The 16,028-nt window shown below is 39.6% G+C and overlaps 1 protein-coding gene across 2 annotated transcripts in view; it reads right to left on the bottom strand.

Moving 5' to 3' along the window:
- Positions 1–16,028, bottom strand: part of FARS2 (phenylalanyl-tRNA synthetase 2, mitochondrial) — a 250,347-nt gene that overhangs the window by 176,402 nt on the left and 57,917 nt on the right. For both annotated transcript variants that reach the window (XM_035895900.1, XM_009640373.2), the window contains 2 exons: positions 7,333–7,492; positions 120–251 (listed from right to left, as the gene is read on the bottom strand). In XM_035895900.1, coding sequence (XP_035751793.1) covers positions 120–251; positions 7,333–7,492 — 292 coding nt within the window. The remainder of the gene's footprint in view (positions 1–119; positions 252–7,332; positions 7,493–16,028) is intronic.

The raw sequence follows: 16,028 nt of genomic DNA, 5'->3' as shown, positions 1-16,028 counted from the left end.
GCCACGAGCAGAGATGTCTGCGCTCACCAGGGGAGAAGAGGGCATTTCAGCCTGTGAAGCTGATTGCGCTGGAAGTGTTTGCTAATAGAGGTGTCAATGAAGTAAAGGAGTTTCAGTACCTGAGTTAACTAGCTGTTGCTCCATGACCCCGCAGCCCAGGACCTCCATCCATTCTCCTTGGAAGTTGATCTCCATCTCAAAGGAAGGGTGAGTAAACGGGAAGTAGCAATCTACCCATCTGACTTGCAGTCCTGTAGCAGTGTTTTAAAAAAAAAAAAAATAAATATGAAGGGAGTATGCTTAAAAGGCCATCCCCCCAACCATCTGTAAAATTTGCCCTTCAACTAATGACACCAATTACAGCAATCCAGAGAAAATGAATAGCAAACAAACTAATTTACAACACTTGTGCAAGGTGATAAATCTTAAAACTTGTGGAAAAAAATGACCATGTCTTTTCTAATATGAAAAAGGCTTTGTGCAATTCAAGCACCCTTTGAAACCAAATCAATCATTTGTCAAACTCTAGCAACCACCTGGCATCGAACAAAAAATGAGCCAAGATCATGGGAAAGTCAGTAATTTTGTTATTCTTTGCACCAGGAAATGACTAACTACTGCTCGCAGGAAAAGCGAAGTCTTTGATTTTTTTTACTTAGTATTTTATGGATCAGCTAGGCAAGTAATTTTTTTTCCATCAAGCCTACTTAAAATACCTTTCTGTATATGTTTAAATAGGAAAGTTTAAAATAGATATTAATACACACAAATATAAGTATGCATAGACAGAGTTGGACATTATTAAGGTACGCTATGCACCAAGACACACAGAGTACTCTGGACCCAGAAGACAAGAGTTTAACTTTCTGTGGATGTGAAGTGTAAGAGAAAGGCACCACTGGGTAACTCCCCAGCTCAGCACCTCCGAATTAACCACTGCGCAGAGCAAGGAAACCCCCGGCATTGGAAAGGAGCGGAGCCAGGAGACACCAAGGTCTACAGTGCTGCCAAATCAGAGGTGTTGTCAAGGCCCTCATTATATTTGATGAGCTTTAGTTCTTGTAGTCATTTACACATGCTTTCTTTTGCTAAAGAATTTTTTCTAGCCATTAGGTGTCAGGAAAAAAAAGTCTCAGAAACACGAACCATAAAAGCTTGAAAGAGAATTGAACTGCAAACTCTGTGGGCTAATGCCTTAACCCCAAACCCATTTTCCCTTCAGTTAAGCCAAATATTAATCAGCGTTAGGATCATTAACAACCGGGCAAGTACAGTTTTAAAAATAAAAGGCACAGCAAAGGTGGTTTGGGTGATGGTAACTGTTCACACCCCTTGTTTGATTTTTGTGCTTTTTTGGTTTTGGTTCATAAAAGGAACTTAAAACATGAAATTGCATGATTCACACTCAGAGTTTTTTCAAAGGAAAACATTTGTGTAGCCTCAAGGATTAGATTTTGTCTGATTATATCCGAAACGTTAAACGTGGCTACAGAAACTGAAACAGTGTTACAACACAAGTGCACAGCCATAGTCAAAACATAAAATACCTCAATAGTTACAGGGAGCTTTCCTTGATGCTATGAACTTTCAAAGGGAGAGGCAGGTTTCAAAACAAACACATTGGTACTTCCAGATTTTTTTTTTTTCTCTCAAGAATCAACCTCAGGAAATCATACAAATGATAAAAAAAGCATTCTGATACTTTTACACACAGAACTCAAAACTGGAAGCATTAGCAATTATATAGTTCATAACTGTGACTTACAGCAATCACTTTATTGCTTTTTTGTTTGCATAACAATAAAAAATACATAAATGCAAAAAAAGTCAAGTGTATACAACAGTATGGTGTGCAGAAAGCATTTTTTTAATTTCCCGATCTTGGTACAAATGCATCTTTAGTCCTAGGGCTGTACAGCTCTGCATTCACTGTAAAGCCATGCACGTACAAAATATCTTCATTTAGCTAGGAAAATTTGCAACCACAGCAAGAATGACATTGAATATTCAAGTAGTTTCATGTTCAGTAACAACATTCGGATAATGGTTTCTTTTTAATCCTCCAATTACTTCAAAATGAAGCTCTGATAAAAAAGGGGGTTTCTGCTTTTTATTTTTAATTAAAATAAATTTTAAAAAGTAAAAAAAAATTAAAATATTTTTAAATTTTGAATGCATATTAGTACTTGAAGCATTTGTTTTAAATGCAAATAAGAAGCCCCCCCAAAATCTGAAGAAAACAAAACAAATTCACAATGAAGAAACAACTGTTGCCTTCAATCTGTTCTCTAAATTAATAGTTAATCCCATATACCACAACAATTTTATTCATACAGTAGCAGGACAATTGGGAATACCTCTGTAGTTTACATTCAAGTGTTCTTTCAGATTTCCGGCTCTAGAAGACTTTACTGAAAAGCAGAGGGTGCTCAGCCTGCGGCAAGATTAAGCCTTCTAACTGCATTTCTACAGACTGTCACAGAATAAATGGGTACATTTATTATTTAGATACAAAATATTGTCTTGGTGCTCAATATATTCCCAAGGAATAAAGGACATTGCTCACACTCAGCAAATTAAACCACTAAAGACTTAAAAGGATTACGAAGATTAGGCTTCCTGCAGTACCATATAATTTACCTGATTAGGCCTAATTTATTTCTTTACATACGGCCTGTGAAATGCTGGCAAAAATGATCTTTTCTAGAAATTTTAGGAGGGCAAGGAATGCTTATCCGTCTTAAAACCCAGAGGCACTTGGAAGAGCACAAAGACTGATCACTGGATACAAACTCAGTAATTTCCCTCGTTCAGGGAGGTGGTTTCTATTAGCAGAGGACACCTGCTCGTTTCACAGCCTCACAGCATTCACAGAAGTCCTCCCACATCCGTTAGTAACCCACGTGTCACATCTCTAAAATGTATGGAAAAAACAATAACTATTCACTTTTCCCCGAGTACTGAATCCAGGCAAGGAATTGGTCATGGTCTGCACTCAAAAGTAATGGTGTTATCAGATATTAAGCTAAACAAGTATCTGTCAGTGCTAGCCTAATTGAGTCTCATAATGAAAAAGGCTTGACCAAAGGCACTAAAAAAGAAAGAAATGAAAAAAAAAAAACCCCAACACATTAAAGCAGCCTATTGCTATGCTACAGCACAGAAGCAACAAAGCCAGAGACCCAGATGGTCTTCACTGACCAGAAATTCTCTTTGTTGCTGTGAGGATTATTTTTAGAGAAGGAGTCTATGATAGAAAAAGGAGAGAGATGCAGGGGAGGGGGTGGTGCTGGGGAGCACAGAAGGTATGGAGCCATGGCCACTTGAGGGGTGCGTTGATTTTTAAGTACTCTGCACCTCATTGCTTCAGCTAATTCATCTCACTTGCAGCAGACAGGAGCTGGCTGCCCATAAGCCTATGTTAGCTCACATTATTATTAGCCAGATCATTATGTCCTCAATAAATGATTTTTTTTTAACTCCTTACATTCATAGATCTACATGCACTCAAAGGGGATATCAGTACAACAGAATTAAGAAGAAGAAAGAGCAGAATGTGTTTGATTTAAAAGGCATCCAGTGGCTGTTCAGTCAGAACCAGCAGCGGCAGAGCCATCAGTCAAAGCACGGCGTTACTCACCCTCCCGCCTTCTCTTACCAGTGCCTAGACACTGGGTAGATAAATATGGGACAGCAGTGAATTTTGGGCCATTTAATGTAAGGCAGCAAATCACAGAACCAGCACACAGTCATTCTTTTATATTTGCTATAGTAAGATTACTTCTGAATCTCTCTGGGTCCAGAAAGCTTGTGGCAAACTACGGAAGAGTTAGACCGGAGCTGGGAAAGACTGACTGACTATGAGGAAAGCTAAGACAGCTATAGCCTTGAAAAGCCTCATTACAAGGTAACTAAAATGAGACAGAACAGACTTCCTGCACTGACAGATCTGCATGGGGAGATGGAGGTGTAAGTTAAATTAGTGGATTTTAAGTGTGCACCGTATCTGAAGGTAATAAAGGAAAACTAAGAAAGGTGATCTCTAGGCATAATATTTGAAATAGCTTCCTGACAGGAAAATCTCATGAAAGAAACTGAAAGACCATCACTTGTAGAATGCAAAATCAGACATGGCATACCACTAGAGATGTCGTAAAAAGAACTATCTTACACTATCTTACACTGTCAAATATTTAGGACAATTTATTGCATGCTCCAGATCTTCTCCCCCCCCCTCCCGATATCCATCATTCCTTTGCCTGTTGGCAAAGCCAAGAAGAAGTAACAAGACAAAACTTGGGAATAAGTGTAGGTACAAATTTTTATGAAGTCTTTGACATTCCTCATGACAACCTAGTAATCTTTAAAGCAACTTCTGTTCTATTGTTTACTGGCATGTGCAGTCAATACTAAAGTATCCAGATAGCGTGGGATGAGTCAAATAATAATTTAATGAGCCAGTTTTGCTTTATGTAAACTAATCTAGTGTGATACTTATCTGAAATGCAACAAAAAAAAAAAAAAAAGGACTGAAAAAGAATGGTCAGCGATCTGATCTTCCTGCAGAGATCCTCAATCTGTCATCACCCCGAGCTGGTAAATTCACAGAGAAGCACTGCAGAAGCACAGCTATCCAAGTCCAGGACTTTGGGCCTAAGCTAGTTCATGCAAAACTAAACTGCATGTCTGTGCATTCATGGTAGACTTAACCTGCAATCCAAACAATCTACCTATGTGTAACGATGACTCTGTAACAACACAACATCTCAGTAGCTTATTGCAGCTATGATCATGCTATCCTGCTAAAAAAGATGTGCAGCTTCACTGCAATATTCTGCTGTCAGCACAGGCTGTAAAGAATACAACAGATGTTAAGTATAAAAGGAATGAAATTTTTGCTTTTAACAGAACATGGGGCCTTATGGATTATCCCCACAAAGGAAAAATACAGAATTTTTCCAAGACAGTAAATGTGGTAAAATACATTTTAAAGTTAAAATCTACGGGAGTTGAGACAAAACAGTAATCAAAAGTATTGTGTAAAGAGTAAAATTAAAGTTAAAAGATGACAGCTGTGAAAAGACAAATTTAATTATGTGTGCCCCAGGTCACATGCACTGCATCCATCTCCGATGTCTAGTGCCTAACACAAAGTTTGCTGCTTTGAATATTACCTTCCTGTTTGTATTGACAGCTTGCAAAGAGATCAAGATGATGACTGGGAGAGAGCTTAATATTTTATAAATGGGGAAGGGCGGGAAGGGAAGAAATAATTAAATTTAAATCACTAATTGTATCTTGTCTTTGTATCACTACAGTAAGAAGGTGGCACCTACTTTTAGTCTGTAGGTTTACGATCATTTAAGAATATATTTTTCAGTGTCTTTCTAGCTACTGTGTGGACTGTAGAAGAACTAGTAATAGCCAGCATACTGAAGCTTAGAGTGCAGCAACTGTCAACAGCTAGAGAAGGATGTCACTGCAGTCTCAGATATCACTAATAACTCCTAGAAATTGCACACTTTAAGCAACATCCTCAGCATCTGAAGTTGATCTAAAAATATCATTCTTACTATTACTCACTTTGATCCTAATTTTGTATGTTTCAAAAGGCCACTGTTAAGTAAAATACAACCACAAGAAAATCTGAACTCAGGAACTTAGCAAATTTCTGTCCAAGCAGAATAGAACAAAAACTGGTAGAAGTTTTGCTTGCTGTAAATTCAACTTCAGAATTTCAGAAAAAAATATTCAAGCAGTCATATACAGGACTTGCTACCATTATCAATCCACTCTTGGAACTACTGTTCTAAACGCAGTGGGCATCTTAAAAGAGCTTTGAAAGTAGCCAAGATACCCAATGCATTCTAATACTATCCAGTATTTCCTCAACAGAAAAATGAATCAGTTCAGAAGAGCAGCCTCCTTGCCAGGAAACAGCATTAACGTCGCAATTTTGACTCAGGCCATTTATAAATTCAGCTCCTGAACTGAAAGCAGGCATTTCTGAGGAGAGGATATTTCATTCGTACACACAGACATTCATTACCCTTCCTCATTCCACTCTAAGTACCAAAAAACAATTATTTTTCAGCTTGGTGCAAACTTAGCAAACACTGCCTCCCCTCAGCTGCAAAGTTTAATTTATTTGCACAAGAGAAATGCTCAAGGCACTTTCTGTGCATACATAGCAAAGCAGCACATGCACATACATACCCCTTTCCCTTCTCCTGTCAATCTCCATGCTGCCAGTGTGAGATGTGATCATTGCCCTGCAACCTTCCCAGTGGTGATGCATCCCCAGATGTGATGCCACAGCCACACTGTCCCTCTGGGGACATGGGAGGCCCACAAGGATGAAGCAGAGGGGGTCCTGCACAGCTTGTGGGCTGGAGCTGGAGTTGTCTCTCCTCGCAGGACCCACACCAACATCACTGCGTTTAACACACGGCTTCTGCCAGACCAATGCCTGTAGTTAGGTCCAGTGCATGTCCCTACCTGTATTCATGCCCACTACGTTACCCTGTCACACTACATACCAAAACATTTTCACAAAAACCTGATGATCCACAGTGTGTATGCACTAGTATTTAGGAAAACCAAGAGAGGGGTGTGTATGGCCTCTTGGGCTGTATTGAATAATTTTATAAGGTGTGGATATAGAATCATAGAATCATTAAGTCTGGAAAAGACCTCTAAGATCATCAAGTCCAACCATCAACACCACATCACCATGCCTACTAAGCCATGTCCTGAAGTGCCACATCTACATGTTTTTTGAACGACTCCAGGGATGGTGACGCCACCACCGCTCCGGTCAGCCTGTTGCAATGTTTTGCAAACCTTTTAGTAAAGAAATTTTTCCTAATATCCAATCTAAACCTCCCCTGGTACAACTTAAGGCCATTTCCTCTCATCCCATCGCTTGTTACTTGGGAGAAGAGAGCAACACCCACCTCACTACAACCTCCTTTCAGGTAGTTGTAGAGGGCAATAAGGTCTCCCCTCAGCCTCCTCTTCTCCAGGCTAAACAACCCCAGTTCCTTCAGCTGCTCCTCAGAAGACTTGTGCTCCAGAATATTTTTATCTTTATATATATATACACACACACACACATATAAAAATATATAATATAGCAAAGAGTATGAATGAAGACTCCTAAAATTACTGTTAACTCTCATAAGAAAAAACCCCAGCCACATGGCTGTTCCAGTATACCAGCGGTCCACATTGCCCTTAAGATTCCTCATTTTATTATGCAGCAGAAGGTTTCTCAAAAGTCCAGATTCCTACAGCCATCAGCAGTCCAGGAAAAAAGGTACAAGAACCTACCATCACCAAAAATGTGAGTGATGAGCTTTGTGAGCACTTGCTTCAGGTTGAACTCCACCAGCCTCACGGCCTCCATGGTGTGACACTCTTGCTTGTGTGCAGTGCGATGACCTTGCTCAAACAACTGTAAGCCTTCACCATCTTTAACGTTGGAGAACAGCTAGAACAAAACCACAAAAACAGCAATGTTTTGCATCAATGACTTTCTAAACAAAAAGACAATGAAGTTTTGTTGATTTAAGTGGGAATCTTACATGCTAAGTCTACACCATGAAAAACAAATGTAAAGACTGTGCTTTTATACAAATTCTGTTCACTAAACAGAGACAAATCATCACAATAACAGAAATATTCAATAATGTTTTATTTCTGTACCATATCTTCAAATATGATTAGCTACAAGAGAATGTTAATTGATAACAAACACCTCTCTTTTTCTGATTCTGTTACTTTGAAAGTTATCATGCAGAACAAAGTACACTGTACAGTATATGTAAACTATATCCCAAAACCTACAATACACAATGGCATTTATCACAGCTTCAACTTTTTTTAGTAACTGAATGATGTAAAAGAAATACCAAAAAACCCAACACTTTTAAAAAGCTGTAATCAAATGAACTTAAAAAAACACTACAAGCCAAAAAAAACCCCACCCCCAAAGCTGGCAGTTTAATAAGACCTTTAGCTGCTTATATTTGATTCATCTTGGGTACAGTTTAATCATTTAAGGACTACCATTTTCCTGCATTTTCACACACAGAGCACCTTTCAGTGTACAAGAATTTTGTCTATGGGGCATTTAAGGATTCACGGTCTTGGTCTGGGGTTTCCAGATAAATCACAAACATGGGGTAGGCCGTATTTGGGATACAACAGATTTGCTCTTCATGCAGAGGCCACTGTCCACCACATCTGCAGCAAGTTGAAGGTTCCCGATTCCGGTACATCCCCAGACATTTCCGGCCAAGCAATCCTGGACAGACACATCAGCAAATCTACATCCTCTCAGAGAGGCCAATAAAACACCCTTGCTAAGCCATGTTGTTGGAGGCTCTGTGTCTTGGGGAGACAAGCAGGCAGTTTTACACTCAAGAGAGTTTTTGTTGGAAATCCTTACAGCTTTACAAAACCCAACTCTGTTAACTCAGGAGGTTAGGAAGAGCTAATTGAGAAAGTCTTTCGAGTGCCCTTTCCTATCCCTCCTCCTCCACCTTCCCATAGTCAACCAAGAACACACAGAGGGAAAACACACGCATTAAGATTTTCTTGACATTAAGCCTCCCAGCATAACTAGCTCTTAGTCAGGAGATGCCACGCACAGTGTGTAACCTTAACAACTCATGGATGCCCACAGAAGTTGTTTTAATTGCAGTTTGATGCCTTCAGTGCACTAAATGCTCTAAAAAAGTTCAGTTGAACCTCTGGTAGCCTACAAATGCTGGGCACAATTAATTAAGACTAGCGACTAGTTCATTTCAAAGAGACACAATGCATGCAGACAGAGTCTAAGTTCAGACAGCATGCAAACTAGCAGCAAAATGGATTGCAGGAATAAAAAAATTTAACTTTGTATTGCTAGTCAGAAGGAGACTTGGCTGGCAGATTGAGAAAACGCCTCTCAAGTTAATCTCCTTAGTGTACTGCAGAAAAATACAAAACAAAAAAAGGAAAAAGAGAAATACCGAAGAAAACGATTATCCATCAGTCTAACAAAAATGCCTTTACTAATCAAAAGGCAGCAGCTTGACAAAACTAGGTATTACACTTTTAAATAACAGATTCTTTATTCAAGTGCTCATCTGAAAGATTAAACCTCCTTCTGCCTACTGGCATTACTTCTGCACTGGCTGGAAGAAGCAGACGACACCCACCCTGTAACAAATTTACTGTCAGCAGGGCAGATCAGTCATCCAGCATGTGGTTTTGAAAGCCAGGAGATATTCACAGAGGCCAGCATTAGCCTAGGGAGGTTAATCACCTTATGCTCACTGGGGGGGGTCAATGGACAGAAACAGGCTCCCTCCCGCAGGAACCTGGAGCAGCTAAATTAGGTTCCTGCTCTAAACTACCCTCTACAGGTAGCTATTTTTTCTTTCTATCGACAGAAGAGACTACCCTCAGTAAGCCAGAAACACCCGTCAGGCCACAGATTTTCCCTCTTTGGACTAGAATACACTGTATTTATACATTAGAAGACATATTTGTTATTTTCCTCATCAGAAGTATTTTAGGACAAGAAAGTCTCTTCTTCCTTTTCCCCTTCATTCCTCCCCTCACCCCCCAGCTTAAAACTGGTTCCTCTGTGAGGAACAGATAGTCTGGACACTGCCTTTAAAATACAGCATTTGTATCAACAAGTACATAGAAGTACTTTTCCTTACCACTGTATTATTCCTGGAATGTTGATATGGCAATTACAATTTACTAGAATAGAATTTTGCTTCAGAGAGTATCAGAAGTGGCAATAAAATATGCTCAGTGCAAGAGACATTAGAGTAGATTTAGTCATACCCCAGCCCTCTAACCTGCCTGCCTCTTCATCCTGCTAAACCAGCCACATGAACCATCTCCTTCTCCACACCAGGACAAGCATCCATGCAGCAGTGCACTGAGCCATGCTGGAATGGTGGATCTGGATGAGAAGTAACCCAAGAGATGGGAAGAAATTGAGGGACATGAAAACAGGCAAATTCAGCTCAGTAATCAATTATCAGCATACTGGTAGCACCAAGAGACATGCTGGCATTTGGGACGGGGCTGGGCCACTTGTCGCACAGGCATGAGCCTACACCAGTTCGCACAGGCTGTGAAAGCACAGCCTTAGGGGAGTCCCTCAAAAGACAGGTAGTGGCAAGGCAACAGCCCCCCCTTGCAGTCAGGCACCGAGAGGCACTTTGGTATTCTCCATAGAAGCTCCATCAGGTCTTGTCAACTCCAGCACAGCTGTGGACGGGGTTATATGAAGAAAAAGAAATGCCTTACAGTTGTATTAATATTTATTCCCTTCTTTCCATTCAGCAACATTGCTATGTCAATATGAGCAGCTTTAAACTGATACACCAATTTCACTATTACAATGATTGAACTGTGCTAAGTACATGTCTTGGATTAGAAACACTTCAACATTTCTATATACATAAAGCCAGGAAAGTCAAAGCTTGAATAAAATGAAGAATCACCTACAGTTACTCCCTTTCGATGTCAATTCTTCTCAAGCACATATCTGAGCAAATAGAGAAAAAAAAAAAATCTGTCTTGCATAAAACACTGACACAACCAAGATGCCACAGTTTCATGTACATCTATTCCTTCAGCGCAGAATAAAAACAAATGCACTATTTTATTGTATTGAATATGATCAGTCATTACTACTACCAGAAAAAGACATTTCCTGTAGCCATAAATCGAGCACCTATGTGTCTGTCTAGTGTAAGGACAAGAAGTTTTTTCTTTATGTGAAGGTGTGCAAAACATTGAATATTGTGTCATCAAAAAAATTAGTAATTACCAGAATTTATCTGCATATCTGACTGGTGCTGCATTACAAAGGAGAATGCAGAAAGGAATCAAAGTGACCTTACCATGTGGCATGAAATTTACTCACAATTTAGCTCATAATAAGAATGAAGTCATATTTAGTAACATGTAACAGCCAGAAGACACCAAGTTTCAATTGGACAAATACAAATGAAGCTATGCTCCTGTAAAAGCACTTAATGGTATTTCTCAGCCTGGCACAAAGGGCAGAAGTCACATGTGTGATTTCAGTAAAGACCCCAACATTTCTTCAGTCACTTGACAGACTTCTTTTAACCTCACATCACTTCATTATCCATGTGTTTAGGATTCAGTCCAAGATTAAGTGTCTCTTTACAGGATGGCATTCATAGTAGGTTTCAGATCAGAAAGATCTGTAACTACATCCTGCCTTTCCACAATGCAGTTGTGTATTCCTCCTGCCGGTCACGGGTACACCAGCAATTAAGATAATGAATACATAATGCTCATCTACTTATACTCACAGACAAACTGGCACTTAGCTCTACATGAGGATCTGCATGTGGCAACACTCAACCTTGCCACACCAAATACATTTTGACTCACCAGCCCTGATAAATATCCCTATAAATAAACAAACAGCTGCACTCTAAATCCACTTACCAATAGCAAACCATTTCCACAACATTTAAAATGGGCTGTAACACTCAACCAATGGATCAGGAACGATGAAGATGGTGCCACTTGAAGATGGCTCATCAAAAAAGAAAACCTAATGCCAGTCCCAATTGGCCTCCAAGACTAGGAAACCTGTAAACCTGCACCCCCACCCAGGCAGTTTCAGGTGCAAGAATGATACAGAGCCCATCATCCGCACAACAGAATGCCCTTCGCTGCATATCGATAAGCATTTGTTTTGGGAGAAAATGGCAAAGATCACTTCAAACAAGCTTGCAGGTAGTCACCTTAACTTCTGGATCCTTCTGTTTTCACTCCCGCAAAGACAGTTTTGTGTGGTTTGTTTTTTTTTTTAAACTTAAAGTGTTTCCGAAAAACCCCAAATCATTGCCACATTTAAGGGAAAACCATACAGATGTTTTTGAACAGCAAAGAAAAAGCAACACTGCTACACAGATCTCAATTATGAGACATACAAGATAGGGCTCAAACTGTTCCTGTGGCAATAGAAATTCCTTTATTTTTAAGCACCCTAGGCTTCCTAAATATACTTGTAGACATTTTGCTCTTTTTTTTCCTGCACAATTTAAAAATAGCATTGAATAGATTTAACTGCTTTCTTCTACAGATTTAGCTGCTTTATTCTGAAAAGCATTGTTGGATTTTTTTTTTTTTAGCTGGATGAGACAAAGTAAGACAAAGTTTGAAAAAACATTTTTATATAAAGTCTTTGCAATAAAAGATGCACTAGCAGCTTCCAAACTTTCTAGACCATGGACCACTATGAAAATCTCTTGTATCTTCTGATGCCCTTCACTGTCAAATTTTCAACTAAAAATAACAAAGAATACAATGTGGGTCCTCGGACCAGTGAAGCTCTGTTTATTATGGCATGATTTATACACCACAACTTGGAAAATACTGAATAATAAAACATTCACAACTCGGGTAGACATCTGCAAGAGTGAAGTCAGTTCCACCTGAGTCAGCCAGGGCCTTTATTCCTACCACTCAGCTAAACTGCAGCTTCAGGAAATTCACCTCAGAATATTCTAGCAAAGTAATACTGCCCTTCTTTCTCTTAACATGGTGGATCTAGTTCAGGTGCCCCTCCTCCTGCACACTCCTCCCTGCTCCGTGAGAGAGGGAGGGCCATCTATCAGGCTCCTGTGGACTGATGCATTGCTCACAACCCTCACCTCAAATACCATTCCAGAGGCAGCCAGCACCTGAGACTTCATGTGATGCACACTCCTTATGGAGCTGGGTGTCTCACCAAATGCATTGTGCTAATTCTGGCTGGGATAGAGTTAATTTTCTTGTATGGGGCCACATTTGGATTTGTGCTGGAAACAGTGTTGATGACAAGGATGTTTTTGTCATTGCTGAGCAGGGCTTACACAGAGTCAAGGCCTTTTCTGCCTCTCACCCCACCCCACCAGCGCAGAGGCTGGGGATGCACAAGAAGCTGGGAGGGGATACAACCGGGACAGCTGACCCCAACTGACCTAAGGGATGTCCCACACCATATGACATCATGACCAGCATATAAAGCTGAGGGAAGAAGAAGGAAGGGGGGGACATTCAGAGTGATGGCGTTTGTCTTCCCAAGTACCCGTTATGCATGATGGAGCCCTGCTCTCCTGGGGATGGCTGAACACCTGCCTGCCCATGGGAAGCAGGGAATGAATTCCTTGCTTTGCTTGCATGAGCGGCTTTTGCTTTACTTTTTAAACTGTCTTTATCTCAACCCAGGAGCTTTCTTGCTTTTACCCTTATGATTCTCTCCCCCATCCCACTGGGGGGGTGTGAGCGAGCGGCTGCATGGGGCTCAGTTGCCAGCTAGGGTTAAACCACAACATGCATGCAGCCTGCACCACTTCCCATGCCCTGATGTGCTTAAGATACGGGTACAGCAACTGCTGGCATGCAGTGGTATTATCAAAAGATGGCAGAACCATGGATCCATGTAGGGAGATATGTGGTACATGTCTACCCTAAGTGAAAAAAAAAAAAAAATGAAACCAAAAACCAACCAAACAAAACCAAACAAAACCCCCTATTTCATCATTTACCACCTACAGAAGAAAGCTGCATGGATCTCCACTTCAATACTATTATCTCAAAGCATCCCCCCCCCCCCCCCCAAAAAAAAATATTCCAAATTCCCTCTGACTCATACCTGCTATTACATGATAGGAGATAAATGCCCTTGGTCAGAGGGACCAACACACCAATCCTTGACTCTCCACATCCATTTTGTCTGGCTACAGAGTCACTGACTCCTTCTCACAGAAGCCAGCTGAGGCACTGAAGAGCATTAACCAAATCTGAAGGAACACACAGAAAAGGGGATTTCCAGAAGCTGATTTCAGGGTCTTGTATCACCCCTGGATGAGCCCCTCCCTATCCTCAAGTTGCAGAGGGCTGAGAAGAGTACCTTTCCTAGGCCACTGAAGCCTTTTCAACAATTTGTTCCTCAGTGCCCTGCTAAACATTGCTATTATGACTCCCAGTTACATACACAAATATTCTTGCACATACTGTAAATGCTCCAAATTACTCTATATAATAGGCTGATCCCTGGAACACTACAAATTTAAATTCCTTTACATGTGAGGAGAAAAAAAAACCAAAGTGACTTAAGAGAAGGAGCTTTCCTTTGGTGCAATATCAGAACAGAAGCACAGCATCCAAAGCTGCAGTAACCTAGGGGCTTTTGGAGAAGCCAAACCTAATGACACTAGTCTTGCAAGAGAAAACCTATGATGGCATGCATTAATTTTTTTTTTAAAAGATAAAAAAAAAGTAAACAAATATGTAGGTCAATAAGGCGCTCACACCTACCCCAAAGCATAAGGAAAAGGACAAAAGCAACTTTTTTTTTTTAAACCAATACACAAAGAATATGGTCAAGGCACACAAGGACTATATATTTATATGAGTAAGACAAAATCTACACTTCTATTACAGGGAAAAGAGTCCTTACGTTTCAGGATATAAAGACCATGAAGTTACAATATGGATTTTTTTTTGCAATTATATGTACTGCTTTGGAGGAGCAGTTCTTATTTTTAATTGAATATTTACAGTTTTCCATTGCGTCCTAACAAAAAAAGTTGCCATTTCCACCAAAAACATTTAAATGGAGAATAAAGATGTATCCCTACTACTTTTTCACAGTTTCCCTATTTACAGTTTTCAGACGTTAGCACAAACGAGCCTGATGAGAGCATCATTTCTCCATCTGAACAATCTGGTATTGGCCTCCACTGGAATAAGGTTACTAAATTAGAGGAGCAATTCCTATGTTTTCACATCTGTTCCCCTTAAAATTTATGTATAATTCAGTACAGACTATAAAATACCTTATGAAGTCTCCTTCCAATGTGTAAACATCATTTGTTGTCAACTAAAAAGTGTTCTGTGATTGCCATTGTGTTTATATTGGCTCCCTCTGCTGGCTAAAGTGCACAAAGTGTAATTTAGCTGAATTTTTTTTTTTCCTCTCTTCCATAAATTGTGGTAAGTAAAGAGCTGCACCAAAGATCACACCACAGCACAGAAATAATTTCTTTTACAATCAACCCAGGAAAAGTTTGCTAGTTGAAACCTGACTACATCAGTACCAATATATTAAATCTGACTACATCAATATCAATACATCAAAGGATTAAAAAAAGTTATACACCATAGTACAAAAAAAAAAAATCTATACACCCTTTAGAAGGAAAACAGGCATGCTGGAGGAAGAGAATATAAAAGTACCACCATTCGGGGGTACTAGTTAAGAAGAACAGTTCATTTTATGGCCAGAATTTTGAAGCAGATTTGGGAAGCTATTTTGACACTGGTTTTAACAATTTCTATTAGTTTTTAACTCTTCTATAGATTACATTCAGGTAATAATTATCTAAACTATTTTTAAATATACAGAAAACATGTCTAAATAGATTTTCAGATGTTCTTTGATAGCAGGCCAAAGACATTTTCTAAAAGTTTATGGGAAATTTCAGTATGAATTATTCTAACTTTTAGCAATGAGTTAGTTTGGAAGATGGAAATTTCTTTAGTACTTTAATATCTGCACTCATACAAAGCTGCAGAGAAGCATCAGTTACCTGCCCATCTTCAAATCATAGATTACTTTTCTCTTACAAAAACAATCAACCAACCATCAAGAAAAATAGCATTGCCAAAGAAGCAAACACCTCACAAGTATCTCAGAGTAAAACACCAAAATTGGCAAACTAGGAGTTGTTTTTCCAGCTCTTACTTCCAACGTATTGATTTTAACTTTAGTATAATTCTTCTTCATATCAAAGTCACAGGGCAGAAGTTTTAACCTAGCCTCAACTACAGAATTTGGTATTTGTAAAGGAGAGACACTTTTCTACATCTTCTACATCTTTCTTACAGCTGAGGATGAACTGACCTTTTTTCTTCCCCTCCCAAACTGAGATGAGATGTCAAATTCCTCTAAAATCAGGTTTCTATAAAATCACTCCAGGTTTTGG

This window comes from Egretta garzetta, unplaced genomic scaffold (assembly GCF_000687185.1).
Source record: "Egretta garzetta isolate BGI_Z169 unplaced genomic scaffold, ASM68718v1 scaffold246, whole genome shotgun sequence".
In the NCBI taxonomy this organism is placed as follows: Eukaryota; Metazoa; Chordata; class Aves; order Pelecaniformes; family Ardeidae; genus Egretta; species Egretta garzetta.
The sequence above is the reverse complement of the archived record's forward strand: the minus strand, read 5'-3'. Positions and strand labels throughout refer to the sequence as shown.